This window comes from Amblyomma maculatum, chromosome 6 (assembly GCF_055883805.1).
Source record: "Amblyomma maculatum isolate TAMU_Amacu chromosome 6, ASM5588380v1, whole genome shotgun sequence".
NCBI classification, from domain to species: Eukaryota; Metazoa; Arthropoda; class Arachnida; order Ixodida; family Ixodidae; genus Amblyomma; species Amblyomma maculatum.
In genome coordinates, this window is record NC_139349.1 from 20,962,082 (window position 1) to 20,979,366 (window position 17,285).

Consider the following 17,285-nt stretch of genomic DNA (forward strand, 5'->3'; position numbering starts at 1 on the left):
GCTATGGATGTACCTACCATGTTTTGCAGAGGTCCTGGGTGCAGTGGTCAGCGTGGTGTTCATCTGGGTGCTGACGGGCATCCTAGTCTACACAGCCGTAGAGCGCATCTACCACAACGACTATGCCATCGATGCCGATGTCATGCTCATTGTCTCCGGAACGGGGGTGGTCATGAACATCATGTAAGCTAACCTTTATGTGTTCTTTGTGGGAATAAAAATGCTAAAGCCCCTGGTGGACCTGAAGTGTAGCGTAAAGTAGTGCCGTATTTCACCTTTTGAAATTGGTGTTTTGAGCCCACCTTTTGTAGAGGAGTTTACCTTGTGCCATGGCAGTCTGGCCGTATCTTTCCTTGCTCCATGAAAATTCGTCGTCAAATTGCGTAGCAGTTGTCAAGCAAATGCACCCGTGAGAAGAGACTCAGAAATGAGTGCTTAGACATCAAAGAATAGAAACATTTAGGGGCCACCTTAGCCCTACCTTTAAAGGTATGCTGCGATAGTGTTCATGGCTCCAGTTTGATGATTCCCCTTGTAGATCCTCTTTCGCCTGCATTCCCTTTGTTACTCGCTTAGTCAGTTGTTTTATTTGTGCCTATATTATTCCACACATACTCATTAGTACAGCGTACCTGCCAAGGTGGTGCAATGGTTAAAATGCCCGACTACTGTTCTGGAGTATTCCGGTTCGATCCCGACTGCCGGCAGCTGCGTTTCGATGGAAGCGAACCAAAGAGGCGTGTTGTGTGCTGTGCGATGTCAGTGCAATGTGCTGTGCTTTGTTGGTGCACATTAAAGATCCCCAGGTGGTCGAAGTTAATCCATAGCCCTCCACTACGGCTTTCCTTTCTCTCTTTCCACTTTCACTCCCACCTTTCTCCTTTCCCTTACCGCTGCGTTTCGATGGCAGCGAAACAGAGAAGCATGCTGTGTGATGTACTGTGCACGCTGTGTGACATCAGTGCAATGTGCTGTGCGTTTTCGGTGCACATTGAAGATCCCCAGGTGGTTGAAATTTATCTGTAGCCCTCCACTACGGCTTTTCTTTCTCTCTTTGCACTTTCACTCCCACCTTCCTCCCTTTCCTTACCGCTGCGTTTCAATGGAGGCGAAACGGAGAAGCATGCTGTGCAATGTGCTGTGCATGCTGTGTGATGTCAGTGCAATGTGCTGTGCGTTTTCGGTGCGCATTGAAGATCCCCAGGTGATCGAAATTAATCCACAGCCCTCTACTACGGCTCCTCTTTTTCCACTTTCACTTCTACCTTCCTCCCTTCCCTTACAGAGTGATTCAGGTGTCTACAGAACAAGTGCAGCCGATACTATGCCTTTATTTTCCTGTGAACCAATTATATATAAACTCGTTAGTGGAGGCCAGATTCGTAGGCACTAAAAATGCACTGCTTAAATGCCAACAATAGCCAGTTTAAATTTCATTTAATGCACCGAAATAGGCACTATAAGCTTTATCTAGTGCACATTATATGAGATCGGAACACCGACATACATTGTCAACCATAAAATAAAAAAAAAAAAAGCAGGAGGGATGATTTTGATTTTAATAAAATTGCAAACATTAAATATTCTTTAAAACTTTTACCCCAAGTTCCAATTTTTTTGTAGCGGCCGTGAAGAGAGTGAAGTTGTTGCTGCACAGTCATACAAGGCTTACTTGCAGCTTGTCCTGGCAAAGGGCAGCTTGAACCCTTTTGACTGAAGCACTCTAGTGAGCTGAAAAACTGTTTGCGATGGCGTTTAGGTCAGAAAGGTGGCACTTGTAGCATTCAACTGCAGTTAGCCACATTCCCGACGTGCGATGATAGGTTCCAGTGGTAGAGGCACTTCTAACAACTGCTCTTTAAAAAGAGCACACACGAGAAGGCACTCTCAGAAACACACTCTTGAGTGAAGCAGTAAATTCGTTATTGCCTTTGAAATGCTTTTAGAGTTCATCACAAATATGGTGAAGCCCGTGAGGTAGGCAGATGACGTGGATTTTTTGTGAATAGAACGTCACCTGAAGTGCGACTTTGCCCTTTTATAGCTTGCTTCATCCATGTAAAGGAAACAAAACCTTGCCATAGTAAGTTCAAGGATTGCTTAACAAAGTCGGGTATAGTCTCCCCTTTCGTCCTCTCCAAAGTTTTAGAGCACACATTAGAAGTCCTTGTCTTCTCATCAGCTTCATCCTTTCCTGCTAGGAAGTGACTAACAAACTCTCCGTTCACATCTGCTGCTTGTGCCTATCTGAGAGGCTTTTATAGGGACTCTAAAGGGAGTATTACACATGCTGTCAACACGTAATTTGTGCTCATATATAAAAAAGATGTGCTTACGATGTGCTAAAAAAGATAATCATTTGCCTAAAATTCGGTCTACTTATTATCATAGAGTTGTAAAATAGCCCATTATGTTAAAAACCAGCCAACATAGATCCAAGTTCCTGCTTTAGCTAAGCAGTTTGAATGTGCCTGCATGGCCTAGGGGTAGCGTGTCTGATTTGAGATACAAGGTTCCTAGAAGGTTGCATTCTAATCTCCTCCCACCTGAAAGGCGAAGCCTGCCAACTCGGCCATGTGACCTGCCAACTACCACCGGCAAGAGGCATGCCTGTAGTTTTTTGCTCACAATACCGACCTCTGATTTCGTGCAAAACAGGGCTTTTAACATTGCTGCATTAACGGAACATAAATCGCAGTATAATGCGAAGAAATGATTGTTCAGCAACAAAAGCGATAGTGCATTTGAAAGAGAGTTTCTTTATACAAGTGTTTGGACAGAGTAGCAGTCCAAGAATGGGCTTCGTCATTGTGACTTGATTGTCGTGACGTCATTCGAATTCTTGGCTGGGCGTGAATTCGCTGACACTATACCTTGAAGTGGTGTTAGGCAGTATGATTGGGCCTTTTTGGTACTCGTATTCTGCGGCGTGTTAACGAGCTCAGCTTGTGTGGCACTCTTCTGAAACTGTCTACTGTGATATGTCGCAGCTTTGTCTTCTAAAGGTTTACTAGAGCTGCATTCCTTTCTCATGAGGCGGAATACAGCGTCTGGTGTTTGGCGAGTATGTCGTACATTGTTAAGCCAAAGGGCTACGCACTATAGACATGCTCATCCATGTTTGTAGTTCTCAGTCCTTTTGCTGGTTTCCAGTGAAATAATATGCATAGGTAATAGTGTTTCAAGAGGACGGAATCTAAAGCACATCCTCTGGAGCCGGATGAGATTCTCGGAAACTGTGAACTGTGCCTGGTAATTTTATTGCTCTTGTTTGTCAATTGTCATACATTGTGCCCTTGCTCGACCGTTTTGGCATCACTGAAAGTGTGAAACTGATTGGCAGTGGTATGGTGGTGTGACATTTCTTTCCCCTCTTTGCCTTTTCAGCATGGGTCTGGTTCTGCACGGCTGCTGCCCCTGCGCTGGAGTTGCCCGGCACGGCCACAGCCATGGCCTTGGTGGCCATGGCCGTAGGCACCACAAGGCCAGAGGGGAGCGTGCCAACATCAACATTCGTGCAGCCTTCATTCACGTCTTGGGAGACCTCCTGCAGAGCATCGGTGTGCTTATTTCGGCCTACGTCATCAAGTACAGGGTGCGTTGTCATATCTCATACTGGTCATGCTGTTATGTTTTCAACAGGTCAAGACTTGGGGGTGAGATTAGGGTGTCTGTTGCATTTTGTCTCTCTCTATCCTCTTCTGCTGCCCTTTGCTGAAATGAGGTTAAAAGTCAGCACTGTACTGAACGAAGAGGGACCACAATTGTAATGCTAGGATTGAATTTGTGGGCACGCAAAGGAAAAAAAGAAACATTAACTAATGTGAAGAGGATAGCCTCAGTGTCGAGATAGGTGGAATTTAATGAACAAAGGTGCTGCTAAATATAGCTTTCATGTGCCCCCTCCGTTTCCAGGAGCCGCACAAAATAGTGTTACGGACGAGCAAGGAAGAAGAAGCGGGCAGTGGCGCTGGCAGGAGCACTCGCACTAAGCCCGCAACGTTTCATTAAACGTCATCTCACTGTCATTAAACATCTCTCTGTCCTCTGTTCTGTTTTAATCGGCTTGCCGCCATGTAACATTTGATGGAGGTGCGGGGTACTTCATCATCACCCCCTCATCCTGGTCAGGAGCTTCAATGCCCTGCAACTTCTTGCACTATCGGCTGAAAGTTAGGAGGCATCGCATGGCTGTTCCCCAGCCTGCCGGACCCAGCAAGACCTTGCCGTTCCTCCGCCCCGTCCCCCTCACCCCGACCACAAGACGCAAGAAGAGACCCGAACGACCATATGTGACCCCACTAACCAGATGTGCCTCTTAAAGACCCCACCACCCAAGACACCGCTACACTTGAAGACATCCTCCCCTGCCAATGCCATGCGGTGCGTGCCTTGACCTCCGCCATCGAGTCATGGCAACCTGTGGCCCGAGAGTGTCCTGGACCAAGATTCATCGGGAATCATTGTGCCGGCAAGCCGTTTTATTCTTCCTTCTTCCTCCTCTTCAAGCATCCAGACACGCCCATCATCATGCCATGGAATCATCAACATCGGTAAACTTCTTCGTCCACGATCAGGACGCTCGCTTGGTGGCTCTGGGTCATGTTACGGACGAGCAAGGATAAAGAAGCGGGCAGTGGCGCAGGCAGGAGTGCTCGCGCTAGGCCCGCAACATTTCATTAAACGTCGTCTCATTGTCATTGATTATCTTCTCTCTGTCCTCTGTTCTGTTTTCATCGGCTTGCCGCCACGTAACAATATGATGAAATGAGACCAAGGGGAAGATGCACTATGGAGCACTGCCACACTGTGAGGACATCAATCATACATTTTCATTAAATTCTGCTGAGCCATTTCATGTGCCAACTGCTGTCATCTTTGGCCTGGCAAATTTCATAAACTCATCTGCGTGCACAACACTCTTTTGAATGCACTCCCTTCCTTAGACTAAATGCTCACACTAGCTGTCAAATGCCGAGTTGTTTTCATATCTCTTAGATAGATTTTAAGGCTTTAGACGTGATTTACGCACGAGTGGCATGAGCAGAACGTCTGAGAAGAAAGTGAAAAGTGGCACGTGATTTCGTATCAAAATTGTGACGCAAGCGTCATTTCTGCAGTGTCCAGGGTGGCGTCGTGCCATTCTGCTTCCCATCTAGCATTCATCTGTCAAGCTGGAGGCTAGTTTGCAACAGGAATTTGAACCGGCCACATATGTGCCTCCAGTTGTATGCCCTTTTGTTGTAAGAGGCGCCCACTGAGAAGTGAGACAGACTGTGCGTCCTTACTTTCCACTAAACGAGACAATTTTAATTTCGAGGAAAGTACACTTGCCAAACTCTGTGCTAAACTGCCAAGCATAAGCATGCCAAACAGTGCTTTTGTACGTCTTAAATGGTTTAAGCAGTGTTAATCCTTTGCTAATTTTCATTCTACATGTACAAAGCGAAGAAAAACATCCTGTTAGTTATCGTGGTGTATCATAAAGTCGAGAATAGCGAAGGTGTAAGGCTCAGTAAAATAAACTGCAGGGATGTATATCATGCAAAAGAGGGGCTGCAATGAAGTAATTTTAGAAGGAACTTTGTTTAGAAAGCAGTGGGACCCCCAGTGTTGCTGTATTGCGATTTCTTAGCAGCTGGGGAGGTCAGCTATCGTGTGCAGGTTCTACGTTAACAACCAGACCTGATTAGGCAAAAAAAAAGAAATGAAGCCGTTTTTATGGGAAGGAAAAGCTGGTAAATATACAGTTCTGTGCGAATATAAAATACGGAAGAATTTGGTCACTCCACGTGCTAAACAATACACACAAAACAAACAAAAGGAAAGTGTTCACCAGTTTAATGGTGTCTATTGTCAACGGACGTTGAGTCTGCTCACTTCAGACATGCTGCAAGTCACATTGCAGGTCACTGCAGAAGAAATTTAGTCCGAGTTGATAGTTTAGTCGAACCTAATTGTTACATGAAAAAGAAACTGTTCCATTTGTAATAAGTCTGTCGTGAGTCAGTGCTGTTCATTTGTTCAGTCATCCCTGTGTCTTATGTCAGTTTGGAGTGTTATTCCTCAAATATGAGCAGCTTGATAGCTCCCTCATTTGCTTTGTTAGCATAATAGAGCCTCACTCTAGTTTTCATTCTGCGTGCACCTTGTCATGCCGTCCTCTTTTCTTTTGTAGCCCGAGTACAAGATAGCCGACCCCATCTGCACTTTCATCTTCTCTGCCCTTGTGCTGTTCACAACGGTGACAATCCTCAAAGATGCCGTGCTCATCCTCATGGAAGGTGGGTCGTGTGTCTCTTGCCGTGTCAAACAGCCGCGTCGTGCACTTATAAAGTTTACTGCTTTCAGTAGAGGAGGTGAGGATTTTGTGGTGGGTTTGCCGTGCTATACTGTTTACCTCTGTCACATGTGCGCTGTTGTCCTGTTTCTTGCTTGGTCACTTGTGAGAAAGCTGCTGCCATGTATACAATGTGCTTCAGCGAGTGTGATTTCAGTCTGCTACAACTTCTGGTCAAGCAGCGCCTCCTAGCAGCAAATAGGGGAAGTAATATGAGAACAAACGACATTACAATTGAATGTGTTGTCCGGAATTGTACTGTAGTGCAATTTGTTGGTTCTGTGTTTTTGGATACATTACGCACTCGGTCGAATCCTCATTTCTCAGCTTTTGTTTATTAAAGATAACTTCAGAATGCAGATTAATATAAGGGGGAACAGGGTAGAGGAGTGCGTGGGTCAAAGTTCTGAGCCTGAGCCCAGACTGGTTCTAGTGCTCTGACTTAAGGCCCGGCCCGGCCTGCAATAGTTGCATTTGAAGGGATAGTAAAGGAAGAAAATTTCGGGATGATGGGTGTCAAGATCATGAAATGCTGAGTTCCCACGTTTAAGATGACACATTTGTATAGAATTATCATTCTAACTTTTTGTAAAAAAAAACATAATTGTGCATTGATGAAGGCTTGAGGCATATTTGCAGTGACACTGGGTGATAGATGGATCCGGCAGCCCTTAAGTGTCTTGGGTGCTCTGACTTGTGGCTGAAATGACAACATGTTCTTAACAAAGAAACTAAATTTTGGTAAGAGATTTTTGCTTTTCCCAAAGTGAGCTACCTCTAAATCTAAACAAGGGGTTGATTCTGTGGCCAAGTAGTAGCCGACCGATTTTTCGGACTCCTATAATTCGGACTTGCGCGATATTTTGGAATTATGCAGGAACCGTCACGTGCCCCATAAGATCATGTACATTTTCAGAACCGATATTTCGAACCCTGTGGTGTCCAAAAGGATCTTTCGGACCAAATTTGGTGCCAGCAATACTGTGGAGAACATTTTTTGGCCAAAGCTTTTTTTTTTTTTGTCGTAAAATAGACGTGAGTGGACATCGTTGTCGCAAACAATCCGATTTTGCACGACCGTGAAAGCTTAGGTGAAGTGAGTCATTCGGACAGACTAGCTTAATTGGCTTTTTGTTTATCGTTGTCACTAAAGGAAATGGATATAAGGGAATGCTCAGTGTTGTCATCGCAGTAGCCTAAAGTGCACAATCGAATGGAAAAATGGAGCACGAGCACTGTCCGCCGCGGCGTGCTCCGATGCCATTTGTGGGAAAAAGGTGGTGTTGGTTGGCGGGGAGTAGTGCATTCACGTAGGCTCTCGTTCTGCTCGTTTTTTTCCCATTCTATTTTGCGGTTTTTGCTACCATCGTGACATGGTCCATAGGGTCACGAAGAGTCGGACACGACTGAACGCCTGAACTGAACTTAACCATGAAAACAAACTGAGTGTTATTGCTTCGCGCAGCGCATGCATTTGCTTGTGGCATGAGCATAACCTGCGCATCACAGTATGCCGTGAAGTGGCATGGACATGACGAAAGCATGGCTGGCCGAGATATTCTAACAGGAAGGCTGTAGTGGTTACAGCTTAATACGATCTGCTTCTGCGGGGCACCACTGCACATGTGGTGACCGCCTTGAGTGAGTTGCGTGCTTCCCGGTGATGCACACGTCTACTGCATCGGCACCGGTCAGTGTGGCCGGGTCTGCGATATCGGATCGCGCCGGCGCATGTGCATGGGCTGTGTGCGGAAGCTGATCAAAGTAGCGGATTGCGCTATACAGCCGAACCCAGATAATTCGAATTTTGGATATATCATACTTACGGAATATACCTTTGAAAATCTCATGTAAAAGTATAGGAAAGCTGCGTCGTATATCGAACTCCAATTTCACCGGTCGTTCGATATCTCGAACTCCGCACCATGCACTGGAAGGCGTGCCTTCCCCAAAACGATCGCTTCACCCTCGGCCATTTGCCGCATGATGTTTTCAAGTCACGTGCGAAAGGCATGAGACAGAACAGTTCAGCAATGTCTGGTCTAGAGCAGTGCCGCACCCTTTCCACAAAGGCACGTGTATCTGCGGTGATCATTTGCCGCGTGCCAGCACGTGATGTTTGTAAGCCATGTGCATGAAGGAACAAGAAGGAACCGGTTTGGAAACGGCCTGTATGGAGCAGATGCATCAATGCAGCCGTGGTGTTCGGGAGAGGGGAACATTGTGATAGAAACGCAGAGGTGTGCACATTCTTCTGCCGAGCTTCCTTTCTCCCTTTCCTCTCTCTTTCCTGATCTTCGTTCGCAGCAGCACGCTCTACGCATGCGCTGACAAGCCAGCTCAGCCCGTGGCAGACAGAATGTCGGATGCTTTCACCAGTGTGTTGTGAACCCCCTGTGCGTGGCGGGTGACATGCGATGTGCGTATTCTGTCGATGTGCTGACCATGTGGCGTAGCGTAAGGTATGGCGGCTGCGGCGTTAAGAAGCAGCAGATTTTTTTTTTTTTTTTTTTGAAAAAGGGTCGTTTATTTTTATCTTCGTGCTGAACGTGTGGCCTAGCTAAGCTATGGTGGCTGCAGACATTAAGAAGTGGCAGATATATATTTTTTTGCGAGTCGACCATTTTTGTCGTCGTGTTGAATGCGTGGTGTAGCGTAAGCTATGGTGGCTGCGGACGTTAAGAAGCGGCAAATTTGTTTTTGTTGTTTTCTTTTGAGAGAGTCACCCATCCTTGCATATATGAATCAACAAAAGCATGCGGTGAGCTGCGATCATGACACCGGCTTTTAGCAGTTCAGGTGGCATTTGCAGCTATCACGCTTTCCAATGACTTTGTGGCAGTGGACTTCGCCTGCCCCAAGCGTGCCGTGATAAATGAAACCAGGCTCGCGCAGTCAAGCCATCACACGCACTCTGACTAGTTCACTCCCCGCCACCGCAGGAGCTAGCATCAAAAGTATTGTCAAAAGAAACACGCCGTGATATCGCTGCACAGAATCTTAGCATGTTGCTAATAAATGAGCTGGGGATGCGATGGCTGAAACGGGACGTGCCGACAAACATTTTTTTTTTCAAATTCACAGCGGCAAAAGTGGAGGGTGGGGTCATTATGCGAGTGGGTTGATTATGCGACAATATGGTATCATTTTTCACGATCACAAGCGGTGTCTTGAGCTAGTTTCTGCATTTCAAATTATCGATAGTATATTGAACTATTTAGCGGTCCCCTTGAGTTTGACATATATCCGGGTTCAACTGTACTATAACTTCCTATTATCAGCATATAATCGAAATATGGTAAGTGGCAAAGTTCGTGATTTTTAAAGCTGATTTTTTGCAGAAAAGTCCATTTCTTCAAGTTTCACAAATTTTTTGGACTGTTCGATTATTCGGACCATTTCCTGGAAAAAAATGTTCGGCGACTGTACTTGGTCAGCTTGTCTCGCTTAGCATTAGCCTTTTACGCGTGCTTTTCACAGCACCGGCAGTGGAGTGCCTACACTGAGAAACAAAAGGAAACTCAAACACCATGGGTGCTTTGAGCTATGTCTCGCTTCAGCCAAGGCCATGTCGAGGCCAGGAGCAAGCCACAACAAAGACACATGATAGGCGACAGCGTGGCGCAAACCATGAACCATATACCTAAACATCTGCGCGGTATTACCGAAGCAAGAGCCCTGCAAGTGACCCCACCACTCGGTTATTGACGGCTAGCAAAGATCCGTTCACTATGAAGGAAAGATGGGCCAACATAGGGAGAGAACTCAGAAGCTCTCACATGGGGATAACACAGGCAAATACTTTTCATTCTAGATACCTATCGCACCGTGGCCATATTAGCGCTTTCGCAAAAGTTGCATATGCCCTGTATCGGGGTGTCCAGCCCGGTCCGACCTGCCTGAGACAAATATAACCTGTCATGGTCCAGGCCAGGTGCGGGCTTTCAGGCAGGCACGAGCCCGTGCATAGCTCTAAAACAGTTCTTTTGAGTGATTTCAAATCGTGAAAAACACCGACGTTTTAAAAGCAAAATTTGGATATCTACAACCCACCTTCCACATACCTACTAATTTATTCACTCCCTGGGTCATTCATTCGAACTTATAGACGAATGTCAGTCTGTGACGTCAGTGGAGATGCGGCGGTGCTGGCGGCAGCAGTGACTTTTGTGGTGTAGGCAAAACACAGGGACATGTACCGTCTGTTGCAGAAGTTTGCAGCCCAACGCGCCGGGCGGAGGAGCAGTATCGCTCCCGAGAGGCGGCGCTGCGCCCGCCCGCGCTGCCTGGTGATACAGCTATAAAGAGTGAGGAGGCTTGTTCTCTTCCCCTCACCCCGCGGCTGTGAACAAAGATGTGCGATATCAACCACGGGATGAGGGGAAGAGAACAAGCCTCCTCATTCTTATAGCTGCGTCACCAGGCAGCGCGGGCGGGCGCAGCGCCGCCTCTCGAGAGCGATACTGCTCCTCCGCCCGGCGCGTTGGGCTGCAAACTTCTGCAACAGGCGGTACATTCAATGTGCGGTGCTTGCTGTGTTTTCGAGCATAATTCTCGATATTCCTGCAAGCTGTGGTGCGGTTGGTTGTGCCACAAGGCACAAAAAAGAAAATGGCACCTGTTTTCACATGTTTCTTGTGGTCAAACAAATATGAGAGCGAAGGGCAGCGGTATTCAGCAGTAAACCCTTCGGCGACGGATTGCCTTCACGGCTAACGTGCGTTGCACTGCTGCATTGAAACTTGATCAGTTAAATTGCAACTCTTAATTCTTTTGATTGATTTTCGGCGGCACGACGAATAGTGCAATAACAGACTTCTGCAGCTCGTGCACGTTTTGCTGTATATAGGTACTATCAAGCCGCAAGAAGCCACGCTGTAAGTTCCATTCACCTGCAGTACTGCCTGTGCATATCTTCGTACAGAAGAGGACACATAAGCTGCTGTAAAGAACTGCTGTGACCTTGAGCGCGGTCACTGCAGCGCGATATTGCCGACACAGGCCGCATTTGTGAAGTAGCTTTTCTCTGTTATCATTCTCGCGGGTTTCAACGAGCAGCTATTTATCACAGGTCCTAGATGTGTCAGACGAACGGCACAGTCAGGGAACAAGGAATGCTGCTTTATTGCGGTCTGTATATTTATAAGGCATTGAGGAGAGAAGGAAAGTGTTTAACAAAAGGGAAGAAAATGTAGCCGTTTTTATATCACCAATTGATAACAGGCACGCACCAGCACTGATATACGATACACTAGGAAGCGAGTAAACATCAAGTCACGCAGTGTTATTTCTCAGATTATTAAATGTTTTTTTTTTGAAGGTCATTAAGATCCTGATGAACGAAATAAATATCCACGTACAACCTAGGTCCGATCGAGCAGGATATTTAGGTATGGTATATATATATAGTTAAATCTCGTTACAAGAGACACTTGATTATAGGAGACATTTGAAAATGGTTCGGTTGGTTTTCCTATGTCTGCCATGTTAACAACATTGCATACAAGGTACCTGGTTACAAGAGACACTCGGTTACTAAGGGCAACTTTTTTAGGTTCGTGGAGTAATTCTTCACTATTTAGAAGAGACACAACCCAGTTGTGCTCATGCAATGCATCTGGAACGTACCAACTCATACATGATGCACTTCAGATTCCCTTAGCTAAATTCTGTTCCATATCAGTGTCCTTTTTGTTGTGTATGTCAGGAACTGAGGAGTGCTTCCCCATGATTGGAAAGTCAAAACGGCATCACATTACTGTTACCTACGAAGCAAATCAAAATGCATGAATGACATTCAGCATTTTTAACTCTTCACTGTTAAAATTTAATTACAAGATGAAAGCATAGACTCGTGATGTCTTTCTTTTTGTGAATCATCTGGGGTGACGAGCATGTAAGAGTGCCTCAAAGGTATTAGACCAATAGAAAGGCTTGTAAAGTGAAGTGCTTTACCTCCAGAATTTGGGAAGGAATACACTCTGCACTCACAAATAAACATACTAGTATGAATAATTTCTTTAAGCTTTCCCGAACAATTTCCTGTTAATGCATGTGAATGCATTTATATGCTGATGTGCAGTAAACTGATAACACAGTGCTTTTAGAATTTTTGGTTACAAGAGACATGTTTTTCAGGTCCCTTGAGTGTCTCTTGTAACGAGGTTTTACTATATATACTGTATATATAATGTCTCAAAGTGGAGTCAGCTATGAGGGCTGGGTGCCGTATAAGCAGAATACGATGACTTGCATTTGAATAAAAATTTTCCAAGTATAATTAAAAAAGCTCAGCAGAACGCTCAAATTTTGCTGCAAGCGATCATGGAGAACATTGCATTTGCGCTCATGCATCTCTCTTATGGAGCAAGGAGAACAAAGTGAGTGCATTATTCTTACGGGTCGTCATGTCTTCTTTATCGAGCGGAATAAAACAAGTTGGCAGCTTACTAGGCGACTGTGACAAAGAACTAAAGGATTGAGTTCTTACTTCAATACAATTCCATGACTAGTTGCCGGTACCATGATGGAAACGATTTCTAGTTCACTATAATTGCCAGTAATATTGTTCTTTAGAGTGAAGGTGCTTAGAGCAACAGGAAGCCCATGCTTTTATGCCCCATAGCAAAAACATAGCAAAACACACACACACACACACACACACACACACACACACACACACACACACACACACACACACACACACACACACACACACACACACACACACACACACACACACACACACACACACACACACACACACACACACACACACACACACACACACACACACACACACACACACACACACACACACACACACACACACACACACACACACACACACACACACACACACACACACACACACACACACACACACACACACACACACACACACACACACACACACACACACACACACACACACACACACACACACACACACACACACACACACACACACACACACACACACACACACACACACACACACACACACACACACACACACACACACACACACACACACACACACACACACACACACACACACACACACACACACACACACACACACACACACACACACACACACACACACACACACACACACACACACACACACACACACACACACACACACACACACACACACATTTTTCTTTTTAACTTGATCAGTCACTACAGTCCATAGTAGCCACGTGCTGTTTGCAGCGGTCTTTGCCAGGCAATTCCAGCAGTAATTGGCTGATAAAGTGCTGAACTACTTTCCAGGTATAACCAAAACTATGTTTATGCGTAAACGCAGCTTACGCTTCAGAATATTCCCGTGTGCGAACTGGTTTCGAAAACAGCGATGCTTGGCGCTGTGTAGGCATGCTGCGTTTTTGCCTATACCCCATGTCGCTGCCGATCGTAGCACCACCTTTGTTTACAAACACGACACGTGCCTATAAGGTGCGAACGAGCCATATAAATCCAACCTCTGTTCATTTTTTCTGATTTTCTCAAAACACAATCTTTTGATGGTTTGCTAAATTGCAAGAAGGATACCTTTGCATCTAGACCAGATTAAGGAACAGTTTCTATTGCAGCATGCTCCTAAGGGACCCTTTGTTTCTCGCACTGCATCTGCTAGCACATAATAAACTTTGTCTATTATATACATACAGTAGGCTAAAATGAATGCACTAGACGAAAAACAAACTAGCTTGGTATGGTTTATTTCTTCATAAATTAAGCATACACATATGTGTTACTCCTTATGAAACTGCTCAAAACAGTTTTCCTGGTCCATCTACATCAATACGCAGACACTGCATTTTTTATGTTGCATTTGTTCACCGCGTGCATGTCAGCAGCACCTTGCAGCTCTGTGCCTTGTTCTGAAGCACATTTACAGGAATGCAGTGTGCCCCATCATGCCATGCTGCACATGGGATGTTTGATGCCGTGGTCAGCAATAGAGGCAGACATTCGCAGTGCCTCTTCGTCTTCCATGGCGCTATCTGCCTTCATTTGGCTATTGAATTCAGAAAGCCGCATTGCTGAACTCTTCACAGCTGTGTGCTGCAGCAAGCTGTTGACAGAAAGGCAGAAGTGGCTCTCTTGGGGTCGTCCATTGGGATGAGATTAGTATCATCTCATTGACACCTGCACATGGTTCCATCTCTGCTGCACTGAGAAACCGCTTTCGTTGAATCTGTGTCATACCTTTCGTTTTTTTTTTTTATTTTCATCATCATTGTTGTAAGCATGGAAAACAGAGGTTATTTCATTGAAATGGTTCCCAATCATACGGTCAGCAACATGTGACTGGCATAGCAGCCATGGCCAGTACAGTCAAACCCATTTATAACAATACCGGTTTTAACAATACATCGGATATAACAATGGGCTGCCGCTGCCCTGTCAGATTTGCCATGAGCTCTATGGTAAAGTAGCCCGCTTATTAGAAGGGTGTCATATTATAGTATCCGTTATAACGATCAAATATGGTTATTAAAAGTCAACACTTATAACTTATAACAGGTGATCAGTGGTTCTTGAACTTCCATGCAGCGAACCTACCAATTACTGGCCTGATTTTAGCGGAGAAGGCAAGAACTTTGCATACCTCCTGGGCAACACTAATTTCCAGCCTGGTGGTGGTTGGATTTAACGGTTTAAGGAGAGACATGGAATAGTCTACAACGCAGGCGTGTGCTAGGCAGGATCGCTCTATGTCGACGCTAGGTAGAAGTGGCTTGAGGAAACGCTGCGCTGCATCCAAGTAACATATGCTGGCTGGGATTGTACAATGGGGACGAGACTGGGCTGTTTTTCCAAATGCTACCGTCAAAGATGCACGCTGTCAAAGGTGATACCTGTAAGGGCAGCAAGCAAAGCAAAGCAAACTGTCGCGTGACAGTTTTCTTATGCGCCATCATGGACGGCAGCGACAAGTGCCCCACCTTCGTTATGGGGAAATCAAGAATCTCCCCTGTTTCCGCAGTACCGCGAGGTCCCTGGTTCACTACCGTCATAATGGGAAAGCGTGGATGGCGCGAACTTTTGCGCGAGCAGCTGGTTGAGTTTGATCAGCAGATGCAGCGCGTAGGCAGGAAGATGGTTGGTAATCAACAATTGCGCTGCACACAAAGCAGCTCAAAAGCTTTCGCATTTGGAATTTTTTTTCCTCCCACCTAACACCATTGCAGGCTTACAGCCCATGGATGCAGGCATGATTGCTTGCTTCAAGACACTGTGTCGCCGATGGCTAATGCTGAATCTCGACAAGAACACTGGTTGACTCTGACTTGAAGATGTCGCTCCTGATGTCAGTGCAGTTCATTTTTGGAGCATAATAGGCTCCTCCACCATCACGAACTGTTTCAGGAAAGCGGGCTCCGTGGCGGATGCCAGCGACGTGAAAGGTTTTAATGCTCCTGCCAATACAGCAATGACCGAGCTTTGGTCTACAGTGAGCGGTAGTGATTGCGGCATGTCAGGACTTGAGGAATTTTTACATGCCGACGATACAGTCCCGACAGACGAAATGCTTACAGACGAGGCTATTGTCACAGTAGTCACTGCACGGAAGACTATGGTAACAGTGACAGTGACGATGAACCGGAACCTGTGCAGGTTGCGTTTCACCAGTAGGCTTTGAGAATTATTGTGACTTCCTGCGGGACTTCATTTTTGCCAAGAACTTTCCACTGTGCTATGTTCAGCAGTTGAATGCCCTGCAGAAAGATATCAGCCAGATTTCTGTGAAACGGACAACGCTTACGGATTACGGGTTGCTTTCCGCTACAAAATGAAAAGTGTAAGCTACATCATCCTCATTACAGGTGTAGTTTGTAATCTTTTCTTTTTTTTTTTGCCCTAACTCAGTTATAACAATTTTCGGTTATAACAATACTTCTATGGCACTTGCACTTCAATATTGTTATAAGTGGGTTTGATTGTAAATACGTCTAAATAGCAAAGACACAATCGACATGTACAAAGTTATTCCAATAAATTTGCAAATATTTTTCGTTTTTATTGGTTTCACCTTTCTCTCTTTGTTTTCTATCAGGTAACGATTGATTCAAGTGTTAGGTGCTCAACCATATTTTCATCCATAAGCTTTGAAAACATCTCAGCAGTATTGTAGCTTCCTTGGGTGTAACATTTGGAACAAACTCGCTCATTAGGTAGCCTTCATTGACAGCGATACCTTTTTTTTCACCCAATGCCATATTTTCATTACCTTGCTTTTCGCAGTTATCAATTCCTCCGCTTTAGAAGCTTTGCTGTTAGATGAATCGCTTGAAGACATGTCAGTAGCTTCTCGATTCCTCGGTGCTGTTTCATGGTATTCATCGGAGCATTCCAGATCTGAACAGTCGCTGCCAGTGGGCCAACCAAACAATTTCCTCATCGCTCAGTCCCCGTCTGTGAGAAAACGCAATCACCAGTACATTTTCCTCATGATCTCATGATTGTTCACCATATTTGCACATGCACTGTGCAGGCAACGACTGCAATGAAGTGAATGACGTGCTAACTGCAGAAACGGCAGTAACTCACTGTCCTGATGGCAACTCATCCACTACGGCGTCTCTCATAGCCTAAGTTGCTTTGGAACATTAAACCCCACGAACCAACCAACTAAATGCCAATTTTTAATCTCATTTTACGATATTTAGAGTGTTATCAAGCTGAAGTTGTATTGATGAACGTAGTTTGATCGGGTGTAACATTCTCTGCAACTTTTGCAGAGAAAAAATTCCTCCTAATGCTAACAACACAAAAATTAACTAATTTTTTGTTCAGCTTGTGAGAAATTTGAGCACATTAAAGGAGAGCACTGACCAAAATATCTAACGAGATTATGGCGGAGACCTTGACTCATATAGAACAGATCTGGCACTACGGTATCTGAAAAACGAGGATTTAAATTTGGCAC

At 45.3% G+C, this 17,285-nt stretch overlaps 1 protein-coding gene across 3 annotated transcripts in view; it reads left to right on the plus strand.

Moving 5' to 3' along the window:
- Positions 1-17,285, plus strand: part of LOC146185212 (proton-coupled zinc antiporter SLC30A2-like) — a 66,638-nt gene that overhangs the window by 43,506 nt on the left and 5,847 nt on the right. For all 3 annotated transcript variants that reach the window (XM_084606186.1, XM_084606185.1, XM_084606187.1), the window contains exons 4-6: positions 30-183; positions 3,388-3,595; positions 6,179-6,284. In XM_084606186.1, the coding sequence (XP_084462312.1) occupies positions 30-183; positions 3,388-3,595; positions 6,179-6,284 (468 nt within the window). The remainder of the gene's footprint in view (positions 1-29; positions 184-3,387; positions 3,596-6,178; positions 6,285-17,285) is intronic.